This window comes from Cryptomeria japonica, chromosome 7 (genome assembly GCF_030272615.1).
Source record: "Cryptomeria japonica chromosome 7, Sugi_1.0, whole genome shotgun sequence".
Lineage (NCBI taxonomy): Eukaryota > Viridiplantae > Streptophyta > Pinopsida > Cupressales > Cupressaceae > Cryptomeria > Cryptomeria japonica.
The window spans coordinates 201,985,003-202,010,265 of record NC_081411.1 but is presented as its reverse complement, the minus strand read 5'-3'; the positions used below and the strand labels follow the sequence as shown (position 1 = coordinate 202,010,265).

Below are 25,263 nucleotides of genomic sequence, written 5' to 3'. Positions count from 1 at the left end.
AATTATGAGCATTTTAGGAATTCTTGAAGTTGTTGGTCTGCGTGTTATTGATTTCTAGAATTTCATATTTTCATGTTAAAGGAGCTTTTGGGAAGTAGTGATTAGTGGCAGACATTTATCAGCATTGGACAGCATTACTCCTTTATTCTAAATATTCTATCTCATTGTTGTGTAAGGTTGAATAGTAGTACTATCAACCAATTCTGGACTATAAGCATACCCACTGAATAAGTGGAAGAGGCAGGCTTGCCGTCTATTTTCTGGTATTTGTAACTCAGTCCTCCCACTGAATAAGTGGTCGAGTGATAAGTTTTATGTATTGTCATCCCGCTGAAATATGCGAGAGTGATAACTTTATGTAATGTCCTCCCGCTGAAATATGCGGTAGAGTGATTGAGTTTAAGTTTCTTGTTGTTTTCCTTGGCTGGTTTACCGCCAAGAAGTTTAGTTTCTATCCTGCTGGATAAGCAGAAGGGGTTGGCTTGCCGCCCGTGCATTGTAATTTCAGTTGGTTTATGGTGCTAACAATCCCTGGAACACCGTATGCTCTCACCCTCCCAGATTGGGCTCTCGGTGATCAAAAGGTGGAAGGGTTCCCTTTCAGTTGTTGGGATTATTTCTCTAACCTTAACGGGTTATGGTGTTTGCTTTGTAATTCTCATTGAAAATCAAAAAAAAATTATTGGGGATACTATAGCCCTTCCCAGGCAAATGTGACAAATGCAACCATATGCAACTATGGAATAAACGCAAAAAGCACAACTGTATGAAATGAGTTCAAATCAGATTCATCCCACACTGTATTAGTTAAGGTGTGGCATTGTTAATGTTGCCACCAAGGTTCATATCCCGCTGGGCTACTATGAGTGCAGGCTTGTGACTTCACTGTTCTAGTGGGCTCGCAATTGTGAACCATTGCGGTGTTAATGCTGCTGCCGGGGTGGTCCCCATTTCACCGATCAAAAAGAAAAGAAGAGTTCAAATCCCAAACACCTCTGCTCATGTTTCTTTCACTATTTCACACACACAGCCTATTGGCATTTCTTGCATAGTTCAAGTCCTAGGAATGGTGGAGACTAACACAATAAGAGAGAGAGATTGTTATGAACTAGGACGGAGTACAGATGGAGCAAATAAAAGCTTTAAATCCTTTAAAAATCTGTGTCCTTCATTGTTTAGTATATCAAGTCTTTGCCAATTCTTGATGTCAAATCCTAGTCTGAGTCAAAATCAGCCAAATGAATCATCTCAGCCAAGCCCAAGTCTTGTAGCTATGATCCAAAGCAATACTTTAGATAGGAACCTTTTACATTAACGGCCCTTCTATATACAATCTAATAGACAGACATTATGAAATCATTATGAATTTTTTAGTTGAGTTTTATAACTAATTTTTATCTTTAAAAGGTGTTGAAAATGCATGGATGTTCTTTATGTATGAGATGGGCATTGCCTAGAATCTAGATCCATAATTTCCCCTTAAACCAGGATAGAAACTAGAGAATCAAACATTGAGTCATTGACACTTTTATTCTACTTCAAATCCAAATAATAGTGGGAAATGGAGGCATTTACGTGCTGCTCCCAAACAGAAATAAAGTGATTAACTGACATACAAACATGACACAATGATATGAGCTAGGAAAAAGCCAGTTGGTAGGAGAAAATGCTCTCTACCTGAGTATATTAATCTCAAATAACCAAATACTAAGTACACATTCCTTTCTCAAGCCTATGGCTTCTACAACCTCACTCTAGGAGATACAACATACAATTGCCTCCTCTCTACTGATTCTGGAGTTGTACAACAACCAATTTTCTTATTGCCTTGCTTATTCTAGACCCTCGATGATCTTTGAAAAGTCCTCAAAGACTTCCAATATATTTTCTCTGTTTTCAAATTAGGATTAAGAGGTAGGAATGACAGTTCATTCCAAAATCTACTTTTTTTAACTTAGGCAAAATCACACTTTTCAAGAAGTATTGATTATGAAACTGCTATGTCAATTATGCTTTCATCATGTATGAAATCACCCATTTCATTATAAAACCACCCCTGAAATTATGTTTTTTGCTAATGTCAATTATGAAATCCCCATTTTTGCAACTTCTAGTTCCTACTTTTAAAGGCCAAATCTTTGCATACAACTCCACCCATTTCATTAAAAAACTGCCCTTGCGATTACACTTTCATCAATGTTAATTATGAAACCGCCATTGTTGACAGTTCTAGGTCCTGCCAAAGATCATTTCTTTTGCATACAAACTTGAAACAAGATGTTGTTTCTTTAAATTTGCATAAAATTTCACAAGGAATGTGAACATATAATCATATTCAAGTTTTGGTGCCAAATGAATATATTTTTACGACTTGCAAAATGCAAGTGTCTTTCCTATAGGATGAGGTAACTGGATCCAAAGTATCTCAGTATATGTAAAGCATTAAGCAGCATGTGGCATATAATGACAAATGTCACATGATTATTGATAAGCATCTGATGCATATATATTGTTACCCAAAAATAATGAACATCCATACATCATCTCAATAATTATTGTGAATCATTTCAGCATTTAAGTAAATCATTTTATACTCCATTAAACAATCTTAGAGTGAATAATTTCAGCATTTTATCTTAGAGTGTCAACAATGGCTGGATTGGCTATAAAACATGGTATTAAGATATCTATTACTCCTTGTTCATTACATCTAATCACATTATCTCTTAAATCTTACCCTCTTATTTATGAAAAATAATGAATTCTATTACACCTAGACAGAATTTTTAAGATACTTTGGCACTACTGAAATCTCTTAACCTATGCTAGCTGAGACGATCAATCATCGCTAATTGAGTATAGAAGAAAGCTCTCTGCGAGATTCAACCTACAGAGGTGCAGTGTCAGACAGAATATTGAAGAACACACTCAATATTGATTTTTGGCTGATGAAATTTTCTCAAATGTATTTCCTTTGAAAATTTCTTCACTCAAATTAAAAAAATTCTTCAAAAACTCCCATATCACAAAGGCTCTCCCATTATCTTTACATCCAACAATCACAAGCTATCTAAGTAAACGGAAACAAGCCACTGTGGTATTTGAGGAATTCAGTTTTCTCAATCTACTAAACATGGAATGTTTCTGAGAAATTTGAACTAATTAAGCTTATACTTGGCATTTATTGCCATTTCACATGTCAGTCTTCATGAGAAAAATTAAACCATCAGATTTCTACCAATTCATCTTCTGCCTCTAAATACCAAAAAAAGTAAGACGTTAACCAACTTTTAACAAGTCTGGTGACTTTGAGAGCACAAAAGTTGTTTTTGAATGCAAAAGAAGATTAAGTTTCACCACAAACAGATGTTCAACTTGTCTTGAAAATTTCTCCCAACTTTTATATCTTCCAAAAAATCATGGAAAGATCACCTCATCAAAAACAATGTGATTAAGCAACATGTGTAACTTACAATGAATTCAAAGTATAAGATAATTTCATACTTAAATTCAAAATTCATAGGACTAACCAAAGTTTATCTAGGCTACTTTCAATGCATTTCAATAAAATTATGGATATACAAACTTATCTATTGTTTTGTTGTTTACACATCAATTCTACAAGAGACCATACAAGTCTAAACAAGCAATCACATGCCTCAAAGGAAGTTTCCATACTATTTTAAGTTCTTAGAAGGAAACATCATACTCATTCATACCATTTAAACCTCTAAAAACATTCACAAGGAGTGTTGAGACTTTGCCCTGATTGTTGCACGTATATAGTTTCCTACCTTTTTGATGATTTCCTCTGGACTAAATATTGTGTGGCTTACAGGACAGAACACATCCACTCCAAGCTTTGATGCATATTCCTGTCAAAACAACAGCTCAACTGGATTGTGAAACAAATAAACTGAGGCATGCACTACGAGACAATAGAAAGCAATTTCAAGTACTTTTACATTTTAAAAAACTAGGAAAACCATATATCCTGACATTAGAAAAGCTATTTTAGATTACAATTAAACAATGTTAGGTGAATTTCCACATTGACATAACCAAGAAACATCAAATCAAAATTTACCATGGGTTAGTAAACTACTTTTAAAAAGTACAAAGGTGTTGCTAGGAGCATGCCTTCCAAGGATAAATAATGCAGTAAGAGCTCCATTTAACTCCTAGACCACAATGCAAAGAACTTCAATTAGCATGACTACAATACAAATTGCATCACAGAATCCTTATTTATTGATTTCTATGAAACCTATTCTGGATCCTATTAACCTTTCCTGGGTCATGGGTGAATATTGAAAAGATATTTATAAGATTTCTTTTCTTTTCTTTACTACATGAATGTATTCAATTTGATGAATTTGTATTTTTGACTCTCAACAAATAACCTAACTTACAAAGGTGTTGCTAGGAGCATGCCTTCCAAAGATAAATAAGGCAGTAAGAGCTCCATTTAACTACTAGACCACAATGCAAAGAACTTCAATTAGCATGCCTACAATACAAATTGCATCACAGATTCCTTATTTATTGATTTCTATGAAACCTATTCTGGATCCTATTAACCTTTCCTGGGTCATGGGTGAATATTGAAAAGATATTTATAAGATTTATTTTCTTTTCTTTACTACATGAATGCATTCAATTTGATGAATTTGTATTTTTAACTCTCAACAAATAACCTAACTTACAATACTCCCTATAGTTATCAAGAGGCTAAACTTCTCCCCACATCACTATTATATAACGAGATTTTTTTTCCAGGTAAATAAAGTTCATATAAACATTTGACTAATGTCGATTGACCATACAATTAAAAATATTTCTAAAAAAAACAAAAAATAATGAGTTAATGAGTGAATACTCCATGAGGCACATATTGGAATGTGTGTGCATTTATTTATTATTGAGGGAGGAAATTACATCAGCTGTAACTTAAATTGTGTCACTCTATTAGACATTTTAACATATATATCTTTTCAACTTTATAAACATTGAGTGCCTTATGTCTAATGTCTAAACATTATGTCTAATAATACTACCATCTATAATTTTTTTGAACTGCCAAAATGCAATTCAGTAAAATCGGAAAACAGCAGTGATGAGGCCAAAATAAAAATGGCCAACACACAGTACATTAGAATGTATTACTTGATCCAGAAATGGATCAGTTAAGTTAGTGAAATCAGCTACTTGCCACATAATGTTCTCATCCATTCAACGGTACTATACCATAAAACAGTACTATCTATTATCATACCAAATACTGTTTTTTAAGTTTTATCATCCATTCATATGTTAGCACTTTTACTGCTTTTGTGAATTAACTTTTGTAATCTTTTTCATGTATCTCTTATTATGTCAATCATATGTCCTCATTACCATTTATGGGTGCTCATCCTGTCACCTTTTTTTAATCTCTTTCCATTATTCATCTTGAATTTCTTCATGATCTTTGACAATCTCCAGTCATTAATAATTTGAAGCAATTACAAGGCCAAAAATTCATTACCATTTTTTCTCGTTCATATTGAATAAGACTTCTATTGGCTGCTAAATATGCCACTGCATTTTCTTCTCACATTCAAAACTTCTCTTACAACTTCACCAATTTTTTAAGCTCCTTATTAATTTTGCCGAATTTTCATGACTTTGGTACCACTTTCTTGACCACTTTAATAATTATTTTGGGATATCTTTCCATATTTATATTCTTCCAACCTTTCTACTTGGAAATCATGATGCCAAACAAATGTATCAAAAGCATAAGCAATATTGGCCTTCATGATCTCAAAATATGCCTCCTTACAAGTCATGAATTTTGCCACCCCATCAATGTGCGCTTGATCAATTTCTAAGGCAGTCTTGCCCATTTTACTTGGGCTTTTTAGTCCCATTCTACATTTTCCAATTATCAAGGAGATCTCCCTTCTAATGAATCTGAGGAAACTTTTCCTATGCTAGTTTCCATATGATCTTTGCCCTCCTTCTCATATGTCTCCTCCCATAAATTGATTATTTCAAGAATGAAAGCTTCTATTTTTGCCCATGCTATGTTCCTATGTCACAAGGTTCAAGTTCAAGTTCATGTCCGGCAACAATAAAATTTGGCTGAAGTTTGACAAAGGAAAAAAAATCGACAAAAAATTCATCATAAAATTTACCTTATATAAACTTAATTTTTTTAAAAATATAAATAATATAACCACAAAATTGTTCACATAATTTAATATTTCTATTTAGGCTCACTTATACAAGAACATATAAAATTATACATATATACATATTTATAGTTTAAAATTATAAATTAATTTAAAATATCAAAGACATAACATATATATGTATATATTAATAAACAAAATAAATACAAAAATTAAATTATATACATATATATCAAATAAATTGTGAACATATGATATAATATTAATAAATTTAAGAATGATTTTTATAAAATATTAAAATAATAAAGTTCATTCTAATGAATTACTCATTTGCAGGCAGGAAAGAAATCACAAACCTGAGTTGGCTGTCGCAAATATGGGAATGCTTTGACAATACATTTGATGATGCCACTAGTCTGTCGGATAGGGCACAGGGTTGACATTTGCAAGATGTTTATCAAAGATTTTTTTAAATTTTAATTGCAATTTGGAAAGGAGTCAAGAAGGGCTCACAATTTTTTTATTTGGTTCTTTACGGGGGCATTCAGATTCATTTGAAACGCATGGTAAAGGAAAGTTGAAACCCTTGGTGAATCACAAACCATTAAAAACATGAAGAAAAAACCCTAAAAATTGTTCACTTTAAATTTATTTATAGAAAAAATTATTGATTATTTTGTCATTGACGTCAAAGCTTTGTTGAAAAGAGAATTGGAATGAAATACTAGTCAAGCTATTGATTATCCATCAAATTTTCATCAGCTACTTGATTGTGTGCTTGAGCTACTTGGCTACCTGGTTGCGTGCTTGAACTACTTGGTTGCCTACTTGAGCTATTTGGTTACCTACTTAAGCTACTTGGTTGCCTGGTTGAGCTACTTAGTTGTGTGCTTGAGTTGCTTGGGTGCCAACTTGAGCTCGATACTTGTCCACTTCACTTGCTTAGTCAGCAGTATCTGCCACGTCATTTTTGAAGGTTGACTATTCAAATCAGCTGATAAAAAGAAGCACGTTTAACTTATTAATGGGCTGCAATGGTCTTATCAACATGGCGTTATATTTAGTATGCCTTCATCTGGACGGAGTCAGAAATTAATTTATCCCCATTTTTTGTGCGACAGTGTGAGTGGGGCTGCTTCAAGTCTTTGTAATGCCCTTCTGCCTTGATGAATCAAACAGAGATTCCTTTTGGAATATAAATTTTTTGTGCATGTTTGGGTTCTTGCTGCAGTGGTGATAGGATGAATTTCTTTTTGCCTATAGCGTTTTTCTATCGTGGATATTATAGGTTGTTTTTTACTATCATTTTTTTTCTGATACTTATTGGAGATTATGCTAGGAGAATGTGCGTCAATTGGCACATGCGATTATTTCATTCTATGTTCGCATGGTCTGGTATTAAAAAATAAGAAAATAAGTTTCTATTAATTCAGCTGAGTTCGTTTTTGTTTTGATGCAATGCTTTTGAGGCGTGTAAAAAGAAGGCAAATCGTAACTATTTTTTTTGTAGAACCAAGTTGGTGTCTGCAGACTAAGGGTCTTTGGGAACGGAAACTTCCATTGATCGCATAACTGAGAGGGTGAAATATCTCTCGAGGTGTTGCATTGAGGAGATGATACTTCAGTCACCTCATATGAGCTAATTGGAGTTTTCATATCAGACCTCAGGTACTTCCGACTTCAGAATTTCCAGATTTGACAAAGGTTGACATTGGAAGCATATTTTTTGAACCAGAAGGGTAGCGATATTCCTATTTGTGGATTTGAAGGTTGATTGGAGGCAGATCGTGGTTTTTGGACTTGCTGTTGACAGTGGTTGCAGACTTCCTGGTACCCTTGTTTTCGCTCATATCCCACCATAGTTGCATCAGTTTCACAGTTTGTTGATTGCAGATTGAAGGGTGAGCATAGGTGATTCTTTCAAGGGCATTTATTGGTGATTAAAGTGCATCTAATATTTGTCTGGAGAGGCCGAACCATATCAGGTCTGCCATCCCTTGGGACCTTCGATTTTCATGTTTAGACTCTTAGCAATGCCCAAAGTCCATCAATAATGTTAGGTGCTTCCTTTGGAAGGAAAACCGATCAGGGCAAAGTCCTTTTTGAAGGCATTTGACAGCAGTGATAACAATATTTCTGAGACATCACCTTCAGCAGCAGGGAGGCATCTACCTTGGGTCTTACATATCGAATATCATCTAGATCCCACAATGATGTTTAGCGCTACCCTCTAGTTGGCAACCTAACCTTTTGAAGGGAGAATTCAAGATGATAGCAGCTGATTGTATTGGAGTTCTCAGACCTACAGCAGAGTTTTCAGACTTGCAATGACAGCCATGTATGAGATCAAGTTAGCACTTAGGATGTATGATCACCACTGATATTTACTACCAGCATCACTGTATTTTATTCAGGTTCTTCATTTCCCAATCTACATTATATTTTTTGTGATTGTAATGGTTTATATCAGTCATAAGTCTTCAGAAGTCTGAAAATAACAGTTTGTGTCAATTGGGTTGTCATATGAGATGTAATTTCATTTCATTATATGAATAAGAAGGTAGTCTTGGCTTGCAGCATAACTCACTATAATTCTGAGAACGCACACCAAGTGTTTGATGAAATGTCAGTTGACTGAAAGTGTTATCTATGTGTCATCTAAAGGTCTAATTTGGTATTGAACTCTCAAGTAGTTGTCTAGACATCTCAGACTTGTCTTCCAAACATAAAAAGGACACTTATATTTGTTCAAAAGCCACTGTTAACATCTTGTTTTCAGTCTGAAACAAACATATCAGCAGCACATATAAACCAAATTCGGAGATTATTGGCAAAAATATTCCTTGTTTCAATCATCCATTGGACAGGGGCTATTACAAAAGCTCTGAAGTTTGTTTGTTTTATGATGTTAAGCAACTGTAGAGCTATTTGACTGTCTCCAATAATTATCCTAGGATTTCTTTCCTATCCCAAATTTCCATCAATTTTTGAAGAGATCAACACTTTGCTTCATCATTTTCTTATTTGTTTTATTTTAATATTTGCTATTTCAACTGCTTAGCCTAGTTAAAACATTATAATATTGATCAACATTTTGCTTTTACCATGTAAAGCATTTCTCCAAAGTACAAGATATCCTGTAGGTACACTATACATGACAAACAAGAAAGCTAAAAGAATATTATGCATTGCAGGCTAACAGTTTGTATAAATTAACACATGGCTTAGCAGGAATAGCATAATAGATTATGAGGCTTCTTAAAAGACATAAAAATGAAAAGATAAAAACCAAGAGTACACACACCTTAACATAGTTGTCCCTTTTTTGTGCATAAGGCTCTATGTCAAATTCAAAACACAACTTCTGGATGCTCCACTGCAAACAAAAATAAAGGTAAATTAGATATTAGATGGCATTTTCAAAAAAAAATGGACCATACCTTTTTAGAGACAAGATAAATGAATCATATAAACTCAATGGATTCTGATGGAAAATCACACAACAAAAGGCAATAGATGTAACCATCCCTTAAATCTTTTGTTTCAAGTGTGTTTAATCATATTAAAGTTTGTCCATTCCTCTTGTAATATTAGATATCCTGAATTGAACCTTACCACAAGAGAATTCTTAACATGTGCAACACATTATTCAGAAAACTCCAGTATTTCTCCAATTTTCAGGAAGACGGATTTCATGTGTGGCAAATTTTTCCCAGATTTTGGGGATGGCAGGAAGATGGCTTACACCAAGCAATTAAATTCACCAATATCATATTTGAATCTGTTTTAGACTGACATTGTACAGACTCGTGATAAATTTTTAGTAGATCTATTCAAATGTTCACATTTTTAACCAGCTTCTTCTAATTTGGTTAAGTTATTTTTTAACATATTTTAATTTTAAGCTATTTTTTAGATATTCATACAAAGACAAATAAATTTAAAATAACTTAAACAAACTAAAAGAAGCTGGTTAAAAATGTGAACAATTGAATATATCTACTAAAAATTTAACATTAGCCTGTGCAATGTCAGTCTAAAACAGATTCAATTATGATATCGGTTAATTTAAATCACATGTTGTAAGTTTGTCTAGTGTCATGGACACAATGAAGACATCATTAAACAGAAAATTATATTTGAATGGTTTAATCTCTCTCCTCCAAAAAGAGTAGAATAAGGATTTGTTCTTATCGGCAGCATCTCACACTTCAGTGGTTTATATTGACTAAATTGTTGACAGTATTGTTTGTCATTGATGTCAATTATGTTTCCATTCATATACTTGCAGAGAATTAGTTTGGAATTAGTTTAAATGAGTTCGAAAGGTTTTTTACTTGGCAAAGTACATACTATCGATTGTGGGATTTTGCTGTTTGTCTCCCATTTTTTCACAGGTCTGTTGTTGCGGATTTGTTGTTCTTTGATCTGGACTCACTAAGCAAATACAAACAGTAAAGAATGTTAGTATGATGAACAAAACTGAACTACTGATTGCGTATCACAACACAAACAAATTGTCACAGTATCTTACTCTGTTTGGAGAATGCAATCTTTCATGAACACGTCTCCTGTACATGATTTCTGGTTTACCTCTTCAAATCAATGTGAATGCAGAACTGTGAATGTTGACTAATTAAGGAGAAAAGCAGTTAAGACAGATATATCGGATCCTAACTGTCTTCGACAGTTAAGGCTTTTCTTTCTTGTTTGAGAAGAATATCGAATGTAAATAAGAGGCTATTTGTCTTAACTAAGACAACAGTTATAACTGATGTTAAAACTGTCAACTAAATCAGTTAAGGTCTGATGTACAAACTTGTCTTACATACTGGTGTCTATTTCAAAGATGCATATGAGTGGTGTGCCTGAAACACGTGAAAGAAAGAAGTTGTTATTAAAAGTTTCTTTTTCAAGTGCTGTACACAGTATAAATTGATTTAAGAGTAATAAGAAGTTTTTGAAGTCCTTGTGGTTCGTGTGAAAACAAATAGTGTGGAGTTTTGGAATCAGGTATAATACAGATTGGGGTTTATCACAGCATTGTTTTCAACGGTACATTCTCTTCAAAACTGTTTGAGATTGAATTTGCAGATTAATGTGATTGTTGACAGTGTTCTATCTGGAGACATTTTGTTTGCAGCTCAGTTTTAAAAGCAACATTACATAGCATATGTGGAGGTTATTCATAATCAGATTTTGAAAGTCTGTTCTTATGTCTCAAATATTTAAAATGTGGTGCTACTGAAGTTGAAATCAGTAGTAGTTTTGAACATATTACATTCATAAAAGTCGTATTTTAGATGTACTGAGTTGTTGCTCAGAATGTTGAATTGTGACTCTAAGAAGTTGGTGCTTTGAATAAGGGATTTGGTGATTCCTTGGGTCAGTGCCCTAAAAGTTTGTAAACTTTCTTAACTGCAAAGCTGGATTAGGATAGTAGATCCTAGCAGCATATCTCACTATGGTTTTCCCATCCTGGGTTTCCACGTAAAATATTGTGATTTGTCCTTGTGTAGATGCTTTGCTTCAATGTTCCAGTTACATTCTCTTTCAGATTTCAGTTTGAAGATTAAACAGTTTTAGTTGCACACAAGTTGAGCGTTAAAGTTTTTATAAGAGTCACTAATGTTAAAATATTGTATCTACTACTGATCCACTCCTCCCCCTGCCCCCCCTCTCAGTAGTAGGACTGTGTTCTCCATAAACATCCATTTAGTACAAGGCTCTTAGGTAGCATTCAAATGAGCCTTTCACTACAATCAATAAAATGATATCACGAGTTTCCTTTTCCTTCAACAAGTCACCACATTCATTAAGGCTATGTATTTTATAACTTATTCCTTGCTTCTAATAAGTGATGCCCTCCTATGTACATTCTTTTGTATGGCAAAATGTATACCAAAGATTTAATTTACCAACTTGTTTGTGAATGATTTTTTGTTCAACTCAAATTTGTCAAAGAAATGAGTCTTCCCAATTCCTAAGAGAATATATTGGAATCACATGTGACAAATTTCAGAAGCTGGGCACTATCAATTTAGCTTCACTAAATTTGGAAGGCTACCTAGGTTTTGTTGTGACATTTTCACAAATCACCCCATTGCAAATGAGGACCCCAACTTTTTTGCTTGTAGGTTAGTGTTAGGGGTCAATAACACATGTTAGTAGGGATTATAGTTATAATTGTGTTTATGTTTATGTTGAGTCGCCGAGAGGTTCCCGTCGGGTAGTTGGGAGTTGGTAACGGTTGGCAACTTGGCCAACCGTCGAGTCTATATATGGTTTGGCTGGAACCTTGGCAGGGGAGATCATGTATGGATGTATTTTGGATAATTCAATAAAGATATAACTCTTCCGGTCTAGTTGTTTATCATTATTACTTATGTTGTGATATATGAATGTTTTGTTACATGAATAACTGCTACATGTGGAAAACATGTATTATCTGTGAGTTTAACCAACCTTACATCAAAGACTAAACATTTTGGCACCGTTGCCTGAACGAAACTGGAGATAACTATGGTGACAGGTGGAAGGAATTAATGGGCCGACCATTCAACCAGCAATTAATTGTCATGGACAGCGACACGCACGGTCACGCAGTACGTGCAGAGGGAAGCTCAGGAGAGAGCCATCTTTGAAGGCACGCTACGTGGTGAACTCACCGTCAACACTCCCGTCTTTGACCTGCTCGGAAGTATTCGAAGGTTACTCGCCAGAAATCTGATTGCACTTCAAGACCGAAGGGAGGAAACTGTACGGGAACTCCATCGGCAACAAGTACTCCAAAGGTACGTAGAGAGCAACCGTAGGGAGGAAGAGGAGAGGGAGACAAGCCGGCGCCACACCTCTGGCACTTAATGCCCCTACGGCCGAACAAAGACAAATGTACCACTACCACCGAAGGAGTAGACGAGGGAACGGTACGGAGATCTCTCTGTATAAAGGAACAAACTGAGCGGAGACGACGGCTAAGGGAGGTTGCTGACTCGAAGAGCCCTAAGAAACGTAGCAGAAGTCGAAGTGTGAATCGAAGTCGTAGTCGGGAGAGACAAAGGCCGTGTACGTGGAAGGAGTTGGCAGAGGTCGCGAGGAACTTGCCACTTCCAGACGTAGCGGAGGAAGATCTCACCGACTAGGCCCCACACTCGACGTCGAGTGAAGAATACTCAGGAGCCGAGTCGCAGAGCAACCCATCAAAGTATTTTGAACAAGGAGAGGAGGCGATATTGGACCTACACGAAGAGGTCGCCAATATTTTTGAAGCAACATTATCCGGCATCAGGAATTTGTCCTTGTCAGAGGAAACCAAAATAGGAGGGTCAGATCCAGAAACCTCGAGAACGAGGAACTATAGGAGCGAGGGGGACCAAAGCCCTGCGGACAGAGGTCCAACCAAGTCAAGAGTGTACAGTACCTTCTAGACACATAATACCTTCCAGGCATATAGTAGCTTCCAAGCGCTACATAAAACCCTCCAGACAAAAACAATGGCACACACCCCAGAGAAACAAAAGCTTCCAAAATTCATGGGCGACGGATCGAAGGATCCCGTGCGACATTGTAAGACATGCGTGACCATTTGGGAAACAAATGGCCAGGACGATCGAGATTACTGGTTGAAGGCACTTCCAGCCACTCTGCGAGGAATAGCCATTGACCGGTATACGGACCTGGATGCCCAGTATAAAACATCCTGGAACCGTCTGAAGAAGGCTTTCAAAGAGGAGTTCAAACTCCTACGGGATGACAATGAAATTGTAGTGGAGATTTACAATACCAAGCAGGGAAAAAACGAAAGCATGCGGGCATATAGTAGAAGGTTGAGGGAACTGCTCAACAAAATGGAGAACCAGCCGGCCGATGGCCTCAAGAAGAGATGGTTTGTTGAAGGATTGGTACCATCCCTCAAACGGAAGATGAAGGTGGTCCCCCCACCCTCGTATGACAAAGCATACAACCGTGCGATGGATATTGAAAGTGAAAATAAGACATCCCAAGGGAAGCGTCGGGTGAGCGATGGTGACAGTACAGATGAAGACAATGATGGGGAGTCCAAAACGGTGCAAGCACTCCGAAGGGATATGATGAGGATGATGAAAGAACTAAAAGCTAACAAAGAAGGAAAGGAACTATGGTGCACCGACTACAAAACAGAAGGGCACACAAAAGGGAGTTGCCCTCGTAAAGCTTTTTGTGACATCTGCCAAGTAATGGGACATTCCATTAAGGAATGCCCGCACAACTTAAAAGCACAGAGCACACAAGTGCTCTACGCCCAACCCGACAAAGTCACACCGCCGGCGACACCTCCGAAGCCGACAACAAACTCTAACGCCTCTCCTAGAGAGTACCGAAACAACTGACAGGGTAACAACAGATCCAATACCAACACTCTGCGGAGTCAAATTCAATACGACGCAAAGGGACGACCCATGATCCAATGCCGAAAATGCAATGAATGGGGTCGCTTTGCGCGGGAATACCAAAATGGAGATGATGCGGGAAGTTTGTTGTGCAAATGGTGTGGTCCGGGGAATCACAAGGACACAGCATGTCCAAAGCAAAAAGAGGTGAATATGCTGGAGGTAGAAGAACCCGAGGAAGGCATACTGGCAATCACAAGATTGCAAAACAAGAAAGCCATGTATCCAAACCCTCGCACAGAGAAAGAAAGACTCCAGGAAGCCAGGGCAGATATTGAGCGGGCGATGGTAGAAGAACATAGGGCCTCGCACCCGACTGCCAGTACCCCACTCCGGTCAGGACCAGAGAAAACAATCATTAAGCAGATGTTACAAACCACTATACCCGTGCGGGTATCCGACCTTCTATAGACCATGCCACAGTTGAGGATGGCCCTGACAAATGCAGTCAGCGACACTGCCAGTAACCAGGGAAACCAAACAATGGCAAAACCACATAGTACAGCCTTGATGAAGGTACCTAGTACGAAGGTCGTGGATCCTATGCTACTCACGTTAAGCATTGGACGAAAACCTGTCGTGGTGGAGATGGACATAATAGGACAAAAGCTCACAAACACCATTGTGGATGGCAGGTCTGGAGTCAACGTGCTACCGAAAGAAACTTGGAGAGGTCTGGGCAAGACTACCCTTTGGCCACGAACATTTCATCTCGTCGGTGCAGATGAGCATGGCATCAAACCCATCAGAACTCTCATGGCACAAAAGGTGGTGATCGGGACACAACAATTCATTCTGGACTTCATAGTCATCCCACTGGAGAGAAAAGTGTATGCCACCCTCCTGGGAAGGGGATGGCTGATCATGGCTAGAGCCAATCATAACTGGAAGAAGAATACACTCTCAATCGAGAGTGAAGGCCATAAGTATGCGATTGACCTAAGGAATCAGTCTGTCAGTGAAGAGCTAGCATCATCTGACTCCAACTCGGAGGACTCAAATAGATGGGAGTGGGGTTCCAAAGGAGATAGAGGAGGGAGGGAACCCAACGAAGGAGTATTGGAACTAGACGGATGCTCAGAGGATGGAACTAGTTCGCTGGTCGGGCTCTTCCATTGGCAAATGGAGGACTACGAGGTCTTCCACCCGGAGTGCCACATGTTGCAAATATGCGAGATTGGGGAATCAAGTGTCGGTATGGACGAACAGTTATTTCCACCAGAGTATGGCAGGTACCAAAAGGGAATGGCACGAGTGGATGACACGCCAACCCACCAGTTTGAACGAGACAAACCCATCAAGTACGAGGAAAGGGGTGTGGAAAAAGTTAATCTAGGCAAGGATGAGGACCCGCAGGTAATACTCGTAGAAGATGACTGGAACCCCGTACTGAAGGCGGCAGCTTCAGGATATTTTTGGAATACAAGGATGTCTTTGCTTGGACCTACAAGGAGTTGAAGGGGGTACCACCGGAATTGTGCGTACACCGCATAACCCTCGTACCAGGAGCCCAACCCGTACGGAGGAGACCGTACAGGATGAACAAGAACTACGCAACCAAAGTGAATGAGGAAATCAACAAAATGTTGGAGGCGGGGATCATATTCAAAGTGGAAACTAGTGATTGGGTTTCCCCAATAGTCATTTCTCTCAAGAAGGAAGCTAATCAGATAAGGATATGCGTAGATTTCAGGTACCTCAACGCAGTAACAATCAAAGATCCGTTCCCAATCCCATTCACGAACACCATTCTGGAAGAAGTAGCTGGGCATGAGATATACGCGTTTTTGGATGGGTTTTCGGGATACAATTAGATAAGTATTGCGGAAGAAGATAAGCTAAAGACCACATTCGTGGTAGAGGAGGGGGTGTACGCCTACAATCGCATGCCCTTCGGGCTATGTAATGCACCAGCAACCTTCCAGAGAATAATTTTACACATTTTTGACAAAATGTCCGTAGGAAATTTCAGGGCATTCTTAGATGATTGGTCGATTTTCAATGATCAGGACACCCATCTAAAGGCATTGGGGGAATGTATGGAGAGGTGCCAGAAAGCTAGGCTGGCTCTTAACCCAAGGAAGTGCAGATTTATGGCACCGCAAGGAAAGCTCCTTGGCCACATTGTCTATAAAGAAGGTTTGAAGACAGACCCAGATAAGATAGGCGTGATTGTCAACATGGAGGGCCCAACGAGTGTGACAAGGGTGAAATCATTCTTGGGCCACGTCGGCTACTACCGGAGATTTATCAAAGGCTTTGCACAAGTCTCCTGGCCCCTAGATAAGCTGACAAGGAAGGGAGAGTCGTTCGTATGGGGTATGGAGCAGGAGGAAGCCTTCAAAAGAACTGAAAGATCGGCTGGTGAGCGCACCAATACTGGTATACCCGGATTGGAATAAGGAGTTTCATATACACATCGATGCCTCCAACTTTGCAATTGGTGCTACCCTCGTGCAGGTAGGGACACAAGGCCTGGACCATTCTGTTTTCTTCGCCAGCCGACTCCTATCAAGGGCTGAACGGAACTATAGCACAACAGAGCGAGAGGCACTAGGGATGGTGTACGCCGTACAAAATTTCTGGCACTACCTGTTGGCTACACCGTTCACATTTTATGTGGACCATCAGGCACTAATGTACCTTGTAAATAAACCAATTATCCAAGGTAGGGTAAGTAGATGGCTACTGCTCTTGCAGGAATTTACCTTCACCATTATTGTACGACCAGGAAAGTCCAATGTAATAGCCGACCAACTACCAAGGATCAAATTAGGGGAACCAGTCGAAGGGGTGAACGAAGACTTTCCAGATGCACACTTATTCCAAATTGCAATACTACCATCCTAGTACGAAAAGATCGGTCGGTACCTCTCTACCTCCACATTTCCAAGGGAGATGCCTCCAGGGGAACGAAGGAAGTTGGCAATGAAGAGTAAGACCTTCCAACTAATCAATGGGTTGTTATACAAACTGAGTCCCGACCAAATCTTGAGGAGATGTGTTATGGAGGAGGAAATCGCCGGTGTGTTGAAGAAAGCACACGACGGGTTAGCAAGCGGACATATGGGACCAGATGCGAGTGCCAGGAAAGTGCTTTTGGCTGGCCTATGGTGGCCAACTCTACACACCGACACTCGAGAGTGGGTGATCGGGTGTGACACTTGCCAACGTGCGGGAAAACCACTCAAGAGGGATTTCATGCCCCTCTTTCCTTCGCAACCGCAGGAGTTATTCAAACGATGGGGTCTGGACTTTGTGGGACCTTTGAAGCCAAGTAGCATGCATAGGTGCAAATATGTTGTAGTAGCTATAGAATACCTCACCAAGTGGGCAGAAGCGAGGGCCTTGCCGAATAACACGGCTCTGAATACGGCACAGTTCTTGTATGAACAGATCGTCACAAGGTACGGGATACTGTTGACGTGTATTTTGTACATTATCAAACACAGAATAAAATACCTAAAGGTACCTTATCCTCTCTTGAGTAAAGCCTCTGATTGCTGAAGATATCGCGAAAAAGGATCAATCAGGATGACTTCAAGGTTCTTGTATGTAGGGTCTCTACGTGTGGATAAGCTCTTTGTGGTATGATGTGATTTGCTGGAATCACAAGGGGACTTACATTTGATGCCTAAACTTCTGATTTGCTTTGAATATTGCTGGAACACAGGATTTTCACTAGCTTAGATTTGAAAAATGGAAAAAAAAAGATGAAGGCGAAGAGAGGATCTAATCCTAATACTAAGAATGTAGGAGCAATGATTGATCTTAGATGAAACTCTAACTAGGTCTTGTTTTGACATCGCAGGACCATCTCCACAAGGCTAGTGCGATCTTCGAAGGGAAGCTTTATGATGTTCAAATCATCACTGCAGGCATAGACACCATCAAGTTGATGCATATCAATGAAGAAGCGACAATTGAAGTTAAGCTTAAGCTGAACGATTCCAGTTGACTACACAAGGCAAGTCTGCAATCAACAAGCTGCTAGTAGTATGGATATGCGAATTTCACCATCAATCAAGCATATTTCTTCCACTCATCTAATAACATGAAATCAAATATGAGAAGTATAAAGACCATGCAAATTGTCGAATCGACCCATAAATTTCACCATTTCTTCAATGAAGTTACGAGTCTTTTACAACAACATCTTGGCAACAATCTTTGCCTTCTCTCTCTACTCTACTCTAATTACTATTCTATCAACTAGCTAACTACTCTCTATTTGCTAACTCTTTCCAACTATTTCTATCTTATTTCTAACTGCTTCAACTATTTACATACTATCTCTCATTGCCTTTACAAAATGAAGAGTCGGGGTTTATATAGTGCCCTCAATACAATTTGATGGCTAAGATCAATTCGAGATCAATGGCCAAGATTCAACAATGAAAACCCTAATTAGGGTTTGTTACAACCATTACATAACATTTAATGCTTGACCAATGATAAAATTGTATTGCTTGGACACATGTCCTCTCTAGAAAAATCGACCAATGGATAGCCGGGGTCGGTACATCAGAGTTAGGTACATTGAATCTGGACATGCTGAGGTGGACCACACTGACTGGAGAAGTGATGACTAGGATGCCACCTCGTCTGACACTTGTAACTTGGTAAATATTCAACTTGATGTTGTTGAGAAGTTAGCTTTAATTAATTCTTCTGGAACTATCTGGTTCTTCAACGAACCCTTGCTCTGACTTCTTGTGTCCTTGATTTGCAGGATGATGATGTACCTCGCCTTGGAATGCTAGATTGGAAGAGGTCGTCCTTGATGACGTTAGTCCAAAGAAGGTCGTCCTTGTCGATGCTAGGCTGGAGGAGGTCGCCCCTTGTCCTTGCTTGATCGTCCTTGATCTGGCTTGATTTTCCTTGATGAGAGCCTTTCGACTTGTAAATCCTTTGAGCTTGGGAGTCGCCATCTTGATACCTACACAACATTTCAAAATTAGTAACATGTTTTGCAACGTGGAAATATAAACTAGAAAGAAGATTTAAGTTTTAATTTAGGAAACCTCATGATAAATCTTTGAATTATCATTTCCTAAATTTAACTAAGCCACTTGAGATTGAAAATTCAAAATTCAAAATTGAGACTAGGAGAATCTCGCCATACCTCCACTTGGGAATTAACTCTAAGAAAAGATGCAAAATTAAGCAAGTTTGCTAGGCAAAATGTGGATCGAAGTCTTCAAAATGTGCTTCTTCTATCAACTTCACCACTTCTAGCCTTCAACATCTTGAGGAAAATTCGCTCCACCTCTAGCCTTCAACTCGCACTCTTTCTTAGACCAGATTTCGCACTCCTTTATTGCTCCTTCAAAATCGCACTTGGACAAATGATTGAAAGATGGATTAACATGCTCAACACACCCCTCCTATATAGGCGCTCATCTTGATAATTGCCCCTAGGCCGACTTGGAAAATAGGCCCAAAAACAAATAAAATTTAATAAAAGAGGGGGCCGACCTTGCAAAATAATACCCCAAGCGCTCCCTTTTTTAAAATTTAATTTAATAATAATTAATTAAATGCCTTTGTAATTAAAAACTTCGATTTTTTAAAGGCTTTAAATTAATTATTGAAAGTCCACGCGCTATTTTTTAAATACCAATTTAATTAAATCTTTCACATTTTTATCGAATTTGGCATTTTAATGTAATTCAAAAATATTGGCGCCTAAGCATGGGAGGAATAAGGGACACTAACCACATCGCTCTGGTCCCTGGGAGAGGGACAGGAGCGCCTAGGACAATATGGGCTTCACTTGGCGTTTTTACAATCTTCAAATTATCTTCAACGGACTCGTTACGCCTCCTTTGCTTGCCTCAAACTTAACACTTACTTGATCTTCGCCCAAAACCTGTCTTATAAGGAAAATCGCTCTGGTCCCTGAGAGAGGGACGGGAGCTATCACTTAAATTCGCCCTGGTCCCTGGCAGAGGGACAGGAGCGATTTTGCTTCTAGGGCCAATTTTCCTCATGATTGCGCTTTCAAATTATATTCAACTGATAAAATGTATCTCCTTTGATCTTCTCAATTCGCGAAATCGTTCAAATCTTTCAAGGACAAGGCAATTTTGGATTTCAAGCTCCGGTCCTTCAGTGAGGGACAGGAGCGACTTTTTGTCCTCCAGGCCCAAATGCTTCACTTTTCACCATGAAATGTCTTTGCTAGGGAAGATATCATCCTGCTTCATGCTATGAATAAAAGTTAATGTCCAAAAAAAGGTCTAAAATTGTGCATATAAAGAAAATCGCTCTGGTCCTTCAGTGAGGGATAGGAGCGAATTTGACCTTCTAGGCAAAAACTTCATCATTTCATTGCTTTTGATCGAGTCTGGATGCTCTATCATGCTCATTTTACCCTTCACCATGCCTTTGATGTCTCAATTCGTCCAAACAAGGTCAGGAATGGCTCAAATAAGTATTATCGCCCTGGTCCCTTGGTGAGGGACAGGAGCGCTTCGCCTTGGTCCTCCTGAGAGGGACAGGAGCGAAATTCGCTCTGGATTCCTCAATGAAGGACAGGAGCGAAATTTGACTTTTCGAACTCTCTATCAGGATAACTTTTATGGAATATAACATTTAAGTATCTTATACTTTAAGTTATATTCCATATATACTTTCAGGATGTTTGAGAGTGGTTTCAGACCTCCAGGAGTTATATTGCAAAATCTAGTTTTTTGAGGTTTTTCAGTTTCCAGACTTAGTCAAATTTCAGGATCAGGACATTCCAGACTTAGCCAAATTTCAGGATCAGGACCTCACTCAAGCCGGACTTGCTTATCCATGTGATCCCCTGGGCGACACTCAAAATGCAAAGGCTAACTAACAAAACCCTAAAAGACCAAAAAAACAAACCCTAAAAAGCAAAAAAAGCAAGGGTCCCCATTTGCAATGGGGCGATGTGTGAAATGGTCACAACAGATACCCCTTCAAATCACGAGTGACAAGGGAGTGCACTTTGTCAACCAATTAATTCGTACCATGAAAGTAGAATTCAAAATCTTTCACAATCTCTCTAGTTCGTACTACTCCCGAGCTAATGGGCAGGCAGAAGCAACCAACAAGGTGTTGGTGTCAATAATTTACAAATCATGTGGGGTGGAGCAGGAAGACTGGGAGGAAAGGCTACCAACCGTACTATGGGCTTACCGCACAAAATACAAAGTCGCTACAAGGCATACCCCATTCCAACTCATGTATGGGCAGGAGGCAGTAGTACCAACCGAGTATACCGTACCTAGCCTACGAGTGGTGGTGGATAATAGACTCGGCGATGAAGAGAGCTAGAGTGCAAGGCTTGGCAGCCTGATAAAACTGGACGAACGGAGAATAATGGCACAATGGGCAACGGAGGTGGCGCAACGCCGACAGAAGTGTTGGCATGACCAGCACCTACAGTGGGTCAACTTCTGGCTGGGGCAGTTAGTTTTCAAGTATAACGGCTGGAACGAACTTCAACCAGGGAAGTTTAAAGTTCGATGGCTCGAACCCTATAAGATTAGAGAGGTTGGGGAAAACAAAGCAATGAAGCTTTCGACTCTGGACAACAATCCAATCAAGGACCCACTGAATGGTTCCAAGCTGAAAATCTACAAAGAACGGAACAAACCTGTAATTGAGATTAACATGCTGGGATACGCTACCAAAGGGCACTGGACCATTGGCCAGAGCAAGGAAGTCGAAGAAGACCTGGTGGTAAAAGAAGAACCCTACCGAAGAGATGAAGAATGGGCGAAGCCTTTTGCGGCCATGGAAGAACGACTTGTGCCGAAACGGGTGGAAGGTGTGGCGGTTCCCAGGATCCACAAGCACCTCACAAATGCGTATTTTGGAGACCCAGCTATGTGAGTGGGGTTTCAGGACATTGGAAGAAGCGGGCCCCATACGAAGGTTTTCGGGAGGGGTACGTAGCATATGATATTGATGAAGAAGCGGAGGCCCGAAGGAGAGCGGAGAGTGCAAATAAAGAGGAGGAACCGGTAGACCTAGAGGAGTAGCTTGACTTAGAGGTGTATGGGGCAACCCCAGGCCCTTGTTTAAAACTGGTGCTGAAAACAGAAGATTTATTCATCGCCTCCCAGCCAGGTGAAGCAGAAGCCGGACCCAATTCATTGTACCGGGTAATCCCTAACCCCGTGGGACCACCGAAGGTTGACGGAGAGAAAGTAAAATGGTATCAACAGTACGGGGGCCGCTACATTGACAACCGATATAAAGGGGTGGGACCCGCTCCGTTAGTTGACAAGATATGGGACCTCAAGTATGTAGGGACATGTTGTGCACAAGAATGTTATAGGATGATGTCGCACGTTTGTATGTGGTTGCACAATTCGGAGATAAAAATGAAGACTCAGAACGATCCCTCGAGAATGAAGAGGAACAGTGGGGATGAGGATGCCAACCAGGGATCAAACAAAAAAGGGGAGGAAGACAGGATATGTGACAAGGGAAGAGCGAAGAAGTATAGTACCCGACCAACAAGGAGAAAAGGACAGGGGCGGAAAGATCATTCAGCAGCAGCGGTAGAAGCAATAAACTAGCCGATGGACCCCAAAAGGCCACCTAAACGACACAACCTGGCCAAAGAATACCTTGGTAAACTGAAGGTACGAAGAATTACATTTAAGAAGCACTGCCAAATAGAAGAATTAAAACAATTGCAAAAAAAGGGGGTATTAAAAGTTGGGGAAGGGAAATATAGGGAAAAGAGAAAAAGGCCAGGGTCAATATGTCTTAAAAAATTAAAGTGCCAAGCAAAAGTAAGGAAAGTAACTAAGGAAAAAATACGGGAGATAAAAAGGCAATTATTTTGTAAAAAATTAATAAAGTATTTGAGCCTAACCCTAACCTTGAAAAGAGCGAATGATTATAAAAACCCCCTAGAAGTTCATTCCTATACAACACACAGGCAAGAGTGTACAGGTGACAGCAGAAGGATCAAGGGACAGGAAGCAAGCTCCGACGAAGACGTAGCCAAGGGAAATGTTAAGAGTAATTGGGTCTTTACTTGATTAATTAAACAATATTTGTTTAATTCTTTAAGTTCCCAATTATCTTTTTACACTTAAGCTAACATTGGGTGCATATTAATTATTATGTGCAAGCCTAGGGTTTTCCCTTTTTAGGGTTTATTGACCTATTAGAAGTTAATTTTGCTTTTTTTGTATTATCATTCACAATACATTTTTGGTGAATTGGAGCTCTCATCTTTTGAGAATATTTTTCCTGTGTTTTGTGTGTTCTTCAGATTATTGTTTCATTGCTTCTCCTTGTAACAGGTTATTTAGCTTGCAGAAGATCTTCAGGCTCCTGTGGTGTTGTATTTCTTAACTCCAATATGGTATCAGAGCTCAGATCTGCAGCTACCTGTTCCTGTTTTTGAGAATTTTTGCATTGGAAGCAGATCTGGGGTTTCAAGCAATTTTTTTGTGTGCTAAGGGTTAGGTTTTTTTTCTGAGCACTTTGGGCCTAAACGGATCTCACCATCGTGCTCAGAAGGCCCAAAAACCCCTATAGTCATATAAAATTTGACCTATTTTGGTTCCTAAGCATCTGGGTGATTTTTTTTCTCACAACCAGGTCATACGGCCCTGGCACGCAAATCGAGAAAAAAATTGCCTTTTTACGACAATTTTGATCTTTATGATGTTGGCAATATAACAAGGATATTGAGAAGGTTGTTGATGATTATGGACATAACCGATTAAAGATGTTTTACTGTCTTGATATTATTATTTTGTCATTGATGTCAAGAAATTGATTTTCTAATTCAGTATGATGTTGCCATATCTTAAGAAATATGATATGAAGATTATAAAGAAGTCGGTAAAGACAACAGGAAAGAATATGATGAATAAAGGGGTAAGTTATTCAATGGGCAACTCTACCGAGTCAGACAATGATGAGATCTTGATGTTTTAGATCGTTCTAACATCATACATATGTTGTAAAATGTAAAAGGTAATACTATACTATGTTATCAAACAAAGAACCTAGTCGGTAAACCCTAAGGTTATCGCAGTCGGTTAATGAAGACAGAATGTCTACCGAGTAAAGTTTAGTATTCACCGAGTTGTAGCCGAGCTATAACAGAATGCATTAAATGTTTACATGTGATATTTAATGAAAGATGTCGATGAGCTGGAGCGGATCAATGATTGGCAAGTCGTAGAAAAAGTTTGTTAACGAATCTAAGGCAATGGAAAGTCGGCAAGAAGATCTACAGCTCAGATTGAACCGCATTACCCTAACACAAGTTCCAAGATGATTGTGCAAGTTCCGAGGCAGGGTAAAACGTTTTTCAGATCGTAAGATACAATGAACCTGGACAAGATTGAAGATCTGATGGCTATGATTGATCATGGGAAATGTGATCAAGGAGATTAAGCAGTTAGATGATTGTTTATAAATAAGGAACTGTTGATAAACAATGTATGCGGGAAAGTGTATGCATAGGGATGCTACATAGTAATCACCGCGCACAGAAGCTTGAAGACCTGTTAGAATAATAGAGTATTGATGCCCAACAGATAGACAAGATTAGTTCTATGTCTAGATTGTATTGAACAAATAAGAATCTGCTTTAGCATTTTAGATGTGAAGTTGCAGATAGATTGTATTACTGTTAGTTTGTGAAAGTG

The 25,263-nt window shown here is 38.9% G+C and overlaps 1 protein-coding gene across 2 annotated transcripts in view; it reads right to left on the bottom strand.

Moving 5' to 3' along the window:
* LOC131857139 ((6-4)DNA photolyase-like) overlaps positions 1 to 25,263 on the bottom strand; it is a 144,161-nt gene that overhangs the window by 96,047 nt on the left and 22,851 nt on the right. For both annotated transcript variants that reach the window (XM_059209278.1, XM_059209277.1), the window contains exons 2-3: positions 9,481 to 9,552; positions 3,795 to 3,875 (exon numbers count right to left, since the gene is read on the bottom strand). In XM_059209278.1, the coding sequence (XP_059065261.1) occupies positions 3,795 to 3,875; positions 9,481 to 9,552 (153 nt within the window). The remainder of the gene's footprint in view (positions 1 to 3,794; positions 3,876 to 9,480; positions 9,553 to 25,263) is intronic.